The sequence below is a fragment of the Mus caroli genome, chromosome 4 (assembly GCF_900094665.2).
Source record: "Mus caroli chromosome 4, CAROLI_EIJ_v1.1, whole genome shotgun sequence".
Taxonomy (NCBI): Eukaryota; Metazoa; Chordata; class Mammalia; order Rodentia; family Muridae; genus Mus; species Mus caroli.
Window position 1 is genome coordinate 122143683 of NC_034573.1, and position 6166 is coordinate 122149848.

General features: G+C 51.0%; 1 protein-coding gene across 1 annotated transcript in view; it reads right to left on the bottom strand.

Moving 5' to 3' along the window:
* Sesn2 (sestrin 2) overlaps positions 1 to 5927 on the bottom strand; it is an 18370-nt gene extending 12443 nt beyond the window's left edge. Inside the window, exon 1 of the mRNA XM_021160713.1 lies at positions 5491 to 5927. Within this exon, the coding sequence (XP_021016372.1) occupies positions 5491 to 5580 (90 nt within the window). The 5' untranslated portion in view covers positions 5581 to 5927. The remainder of the gene's footprint in view (positions 1 to 5490) is intronic.
* Between the last annotated feature and the right edge of the window lie 239 nt (positions 5928 to 6166).

The following is a 6166-nucleotide window of genomic DNA, read 5'->3' on the forward strand; positions in this document are numbered from 1 at the left end:
TTTTTAAGATTTATTTATTTATTATATGTAAGTACACTGTAGCTGTCTTCAGACACTCCAGAAGAGGGCGCCAGATCTCGTTGCGGATGGTTGTGAGCCACCATGTGGATGCTGGGATTTGAACTCTGGACCTTTGGAAGAGCAGTCGGGTGCTCTTACCCATTGAGCCATCTCACCAGCCCAGGCTAGCCCCTTTCAACCACTACTTTCTTTTTCTTCCCCTCCCCCCTCTTCCTCCCCTCCCCCCCTTTGACACAGGGTTTCTCTGTGTAGCCCTGGCTGTCCCTGGAACTCACTCTATAGACCACACCTCACTGTGTGGCCCAGGCTGGCCTTGAATGCAGAGATTTCCCCCCACCCCCACCCCTGCCTGTGCCTCCTGAGTGCTCCACCAGCCTCCCGAGTGCTCCACCAGCCTCCCAAGCACCCTTTACAGCTTCTCTCCTCTCTCACTTGAGAAAATGCCCAACAGCTCTGTCTGGGAGATAAGAACTGCTGACTCCACAAACTGGGCCTCCCTCTCTCCAGAGGACCTGAAGGCAGATAGAAGCACAGTGGAACCAGGCCAGACACCTGTAATACCAGCTCTGGGGAGGCTGAGACAAGAGGATTGGAGATTGGAAATCAGGAGTTTGAGGCCAGCCTGGGCCACAGGGTGAGGTGTTGCCTCTAAATAAACAAAACCATTGGGGGGGTTGATTATGCAAATATTACAATTCTAAGACAAAAAAAAATTAAAAAGGGGAAAAGAAAACCACAGTTACTCTAGCAGGGAACTAAGAGCCCCTGGATATGTGGGGGAGGGGCCAGGGGCCAGCCCTGGGATCCTCTGAGCCAAGAGTCAGCAAAGGCAGGAAATGTTACTCCTGGGTTCTAGACCCATCCATATTTCCCAGTAGAATAAATAAAATAATGAGAGTACAATTAAAGATAGGAGCATGGAAGGCTGGGGCTGTAGCTCTTTTGTAGTGTGTTGCCATTGTGGACACCGAAACCTTAGCTCAAGTCGTCGCACATAGCCTGTACAAGGTTTAGACACAAGACACAAACACACACACAGACACACACACAAACAAACATTTTTGATTGCTCCGACCACCAGTCAGCTCTGCGCGCCTCAGTTTCCTACTGGAATAATGGGATTTTCAACCTGCAGTCACTAGGATTTAACAGAGCAGCGCCCCAGTTTACCTCAGCACAGAGGGCACTTAATAAAAGTCCCCGTCATTAACTTCATTGTTATTTTAAACAAGAGCTTCTCTGCCCCACTGGTCCATTAGCATCCTTTTGTGAAGATTTTTTTCTTTTTTAAATTACTGAAACCAAAGTCCCACTTCCAGCAGTCCACAGGGAGAGGAAGTGGTGGGGTGGGGCAGGCACGGTGGGTACCGTTTACTAATCACTTTCTCAGGTACAGAGCCCAGAGCTGAATGCTTCCCAGGTAGAATCAGAATTAGTCTGTTCATTTGATGATTTTTTTTTTTTTTTTTAACTACAGGCAGTGTGAATACAACAGCACAAAGACAAAGTCCCAGTCAGCCTTCATATCATTTTAGGTACCCGGAAGAACGCAGGCAAATGATGGAGAGGGATGAGACAGAACTCTGGATGATGATGGGCTGGGAGCGTGTATGGTATTTTAGTTTAAGAGAACAGGAAAAACTACTGGAGAGGTAGGTGACCTCTGAGTTGGTTGAGAAGGCAGTGGAGGAGCCTGTGAAGATAGAGAACCAGTGTTCTGCCACAGGGGACACTGGAGAGTCCTGGATACAAATCTAGAGATTGTAACTCACAGCTCTGATATCCTGAATGTTCCCCTAACCTTGACACCTGGGCAAGTCCATGGGAAGCTGGAGGAGCCAGGTCTCACAGGTGAGAGGTAACATCGATAAACCAGGGAATGGGAGGAGGTCCTGAGTTCAATTCCCAGCAACGACAAGATGGCTCTCACAATCATCTATACAGTTATGGTGTACTCACATACTTAAAATAAATAAATAAATCTCTAAGAGAGAGAGAGAAAAGCAGCAATGACAGGTCCTCTATTTCCAACTGAAGCATCATTTGGCAGCAGCAACAATAAAGTTGGACAGTCCTCTGGGAGGGCTCTCTAGGTCTTTAGCTCATCGGAAAGGGACTAATGGCCTTGAAGCCGGGTGCCTGGCTCCTCACACAAGAGCTTTCTAGACTAACTTTTCTGTTAAACCCAGAGGCTCAAATCCTATTTATGTCTAATCCACATGTTTTTGGAGGTTACAGTGAACCAATTAAAGGTCTAAAAATTTAAGCATCGACTAACAAGTGTCTAATGTGTAATTTGAACCCAAACTGAACCCTTTCTAGTCTTCTATAACAAGTTTCTGGAAATGGCACGAGACCTAGAGATTTAAACCCAGCCCACTGACTTCCCAGAGCGCTGTTCCCCAGCTGCATTGGTTCCCAGCCTTTGCTTTGCTTCTCTGGAGTCTGCCAGCCCCAGGACTTCACCTACAGACTCCTGCTAAGTCATACTGGCAGCTGGGAAGGCCTGCCCACTACCTGTCAGCTGGACCCAGATAAGAGTCTGGGTTTACACCTGAAGAGAGGCCATACAAGCTGCCCCAGACTTCCAGCCAGCCTTGAAGGGGCAGGCCAGCAGAGTGGCAAACAGCTTGAGCTGGGCCCCAGGCTAAAGTGCTTTACATATTTGATCTCACAGGCACCTTAATTGTTCTCAACCACCCTGAGAGAAACAGAACTTGTTGTCCCCTCTTTAAAGACAAGTGGCCAAAGCTCAGAATGGTCCCCTTCTGGCCTAGCACAGGTCAGATGGGATTTCAAAGCCTCAATAGCTGACAAGGGTCAGTTAACCACTTAGTTGCAAAGAACAGTGAGCCCTGCAGGGGGTTCCTAACTAGTCCCAGAGATGGAGGTAGGCAGAAAGAAAGGCCTCAGCCTATGGAACTAGCTTACCATGAAGAAGGGACCAAAAGCAGGATTAGTCAAAGGGGCTCATCTGGTGGAGGAAGACGTGCTTTTCTGACAAGAGAAGCTTGGGGAAGTTATTCTAGAATTTGAAAACATACTACCCAAGACAAGAGTCAGACCCTTGGAACTTTCTGGAGACAGGCAGAGCTGAAGGCCTTGACCCTCTGAAACAAAGTCTGAAACAATTGTGGGGACTACCCATCTAGCCCTCCAGTCTTGAACACTAGAGTCTGGATGATGGATACCCCATCTTCTTAGGATCCCACTTAAAACAGACATCCTTTCTTGAGGAGTAGAAGATGTAGAAAAAAATGTTGCAAACATTATCAGCTTTCCCCGAAACTGCAAAGTGACTTTCTTTTTTTTTTTTTAAGGATGAAATTTTTTAAAGATTTATTTATTTATTATATGTAAATATGCTATAGCTGTCTTCAGACACTCTAGAAGAGGGAGTCAGATCTCATTACGGATGGTTGTGAGCCACCATGTGTTTGCTGGGATTTGAACTCAGGACCTTTGGAAGAGCAGTCAGGTGCTCTTACCCACTGAGCCATCTCCTCAGCCCACAAAGTGACTTTCTTTTTCTTGTTTTTGTTTTTGGAGACAGGGTTTTCTCTCTGTATAGCCCTGGCTGTCCTGGAACTCACTTTGTAGACCAGGCTGGCCTCGAACTCGGAAATCCACCTGCCTCTGCCTCCCAAGTGCTGGAATTAAAGGCTTGCGCCACCACCGAGCGGCGCAAAGTGACTTTCTTAAATCCAGTGTGTAATCCTAACACTCAGGAGGCTGAGGCAGGAAGATAGTCATAAATTCAAGGCCAGCCTGAACTACAGAGTGAGACCCTGTCTCAAAGAGGATGGGCCTTCCTCTAAGGCATTTACCCAAGATCTACACAGACCACCTGAGATTTTCTTCCTACAGGCACAGCAGGCAGAGCGCTGTGCTGTGTGGGCTCTCCTCCTCCCAGAGTAGAGAATTGAACTCTGGAAGTCCCTTGAGAGGCACTGGGGGTGGGGAGAGATGTCAGCTAAACACAGTCTTCCAGAAGCTAGCATTTTAAATACAACCCCCCCCCCCGCAGTAAATATGTCCCAGGCACTCTTCTCATGCATTTGCTTATATTTTAAATTAATGTCCAACAACCTTTTAGAGATACTATCAAAATACCCGGTAAGAGACTGCAATCAAAAGCGATCGCTCAGCTGAGATAACCCAGCGAGAGAGAAAGTGGAGGGTGGGACTGGAATCCAGCCCTCACCTCCCTCAGTGCTCGGGTGTGCTCACTAACAAAAACAACATTGTTCACAAGGCAGACAAAAGTTATCAGCAAAGAGGCATTGGCAAGGTGTCCTTTCTGCATACAGATTCCTAAACCATATGAAGAAGCAACAGACTGATGGCTGCCTCCAACACCCCCCTCCCCGCCCCATGACATTTCCTCAGACATGGGCTGGTTTTAAGATCATACACCTTAAGACTACCACTCCAGCCCCGGCAATAGACCTTCCACACTGCTCTAGTCTTAGAAAATCAAAAAGGAACAGTATCTTCTGCAGTGCCAAGCATTCTCCAAAATCCTAGTCACACACAGTCCAGAGAATGAGGGCTAGGCCTCTCTCTGTCCCTTTCGGGCCTCAATTTTCTCATTCTGTAAAATGGGGTTAAAATACGTTTTGTATTTGCTGTCTTTGTCAGACAAAACCTATATCCTGGCATCTAGTAGGTGCTCCATACACGACATACATAGACTATGTCCACTATCGAGTCTGCTGGGAGGGAGACGGGGGCTTTATACTGGCATTATACCTTGTCTCCCTGTGAAGTCTCTCTACGCTCTGAGGAGACAGCAAAACAAACTTTGAGGACCCCAGAACAATTTAATAGGAAGCAATCTATCGGGACCAAGGGTTATCCGCTTTCTCCCCCAGCTCTCTCAGGCTGCCGCCACCGAGGATCAGGCCGCCAGCCAGACCCATAAAGCACTCGGACCAGTCTCCAGATCGGGGGTGCAGGTAAGGATTGAGAAAGGGGATCGACCTTCCCTGGTCAGTCCCAGGTGGTTTACTCCCTTCGCTGAGCGACAGGACCAGAAACCGATCCTAGAAAGAGCTCCCAGCCCGCCTGCCCCCACCGAGAGGAAGGGAATCTGCGGAAGGGGGCGGGGAGGAGGAGTGGTCGGGTCTCTCTGGCCGGGATTTGCCTGGACTTGAAGACGCTCGCTCTACCAGAGAACAAACCCAAAGAGCCACGAGAAGGCGTCCCCTCTCATTGGCCAGGAGTCCGAAGGAGCCAGGGAGGGCTCCGCATCCCCCTCCCTCCCAGGGTGGTGGTGGGGAGGGGAAAGAGAGAGAGGGCAGTGGGGAGGGGAAGGGAGGGAGAGCGGAGGCTGCAGTTGATGCAACCCTAGCCCTAGCTTACGTGCTCTCAGACCCTAAGCCCGGGGGGACGCACCAGACTTAGCCCGGGTCTGCCCGAAGCCCGGCGGTGGCTGGAGGAGAGCGGGTTCGCCCGGCTGTTGCTTACCTCTCGGGTCTCGGGGCCGGCCACACCGCCCCTGGTGAACGGCAGGTAGCCCTTGATCTCGGAATGGCACTCGGAGTCCGCTACGATCATGGTGCACGCCAGGACCCGGCCGCGGCTCGTCCGCGCCTGGGACACCCGAGGGGGTCTAGGTCGGGCGCGCACAGGAGGCCGGGACTAGGGGTCGCCGGGGAAGCTCGAGATCCCCGGTCTGTCTCTCGGGATTAGGAGAACCGGTGCTACGGAGATAGACACTCCTTTCAGCCCAGCTTGGAAAACTGCGGCCGGCCTCGGAGGCCTGAGATTGGCCGCGGCGCAGAGGTTTTCACGGCCCGGAGTGCCTCGGAAGTCCGCAGTGGCCAGCGCTGCTCGGGAAGCCGGCGCTCCTCACCATCCCCACCACGGAACTGCCAGCGCTCGCCCGGCTCTGTCAGCCCGCTGCGGTCCCTGGGGGAGGGCGGGGACACAAAAGTCCCACGGCGCAACCAATCAGATGCCTGTTTCCCGGGGAGGCGGAGCCGACACCTCCCTCCGGAGCCAACCGTCCGTCCAATCAGCATCGACAAGCGCCTGGGAACTCTGGGAGCTGTAGTTGGCCTCGCACAGATGCTGCAAACTTTTGCAAGAAGGCGTTAGTCAGGTCTCTGGCAATACCAGATGAGAGTGACAGCCCAGGGAG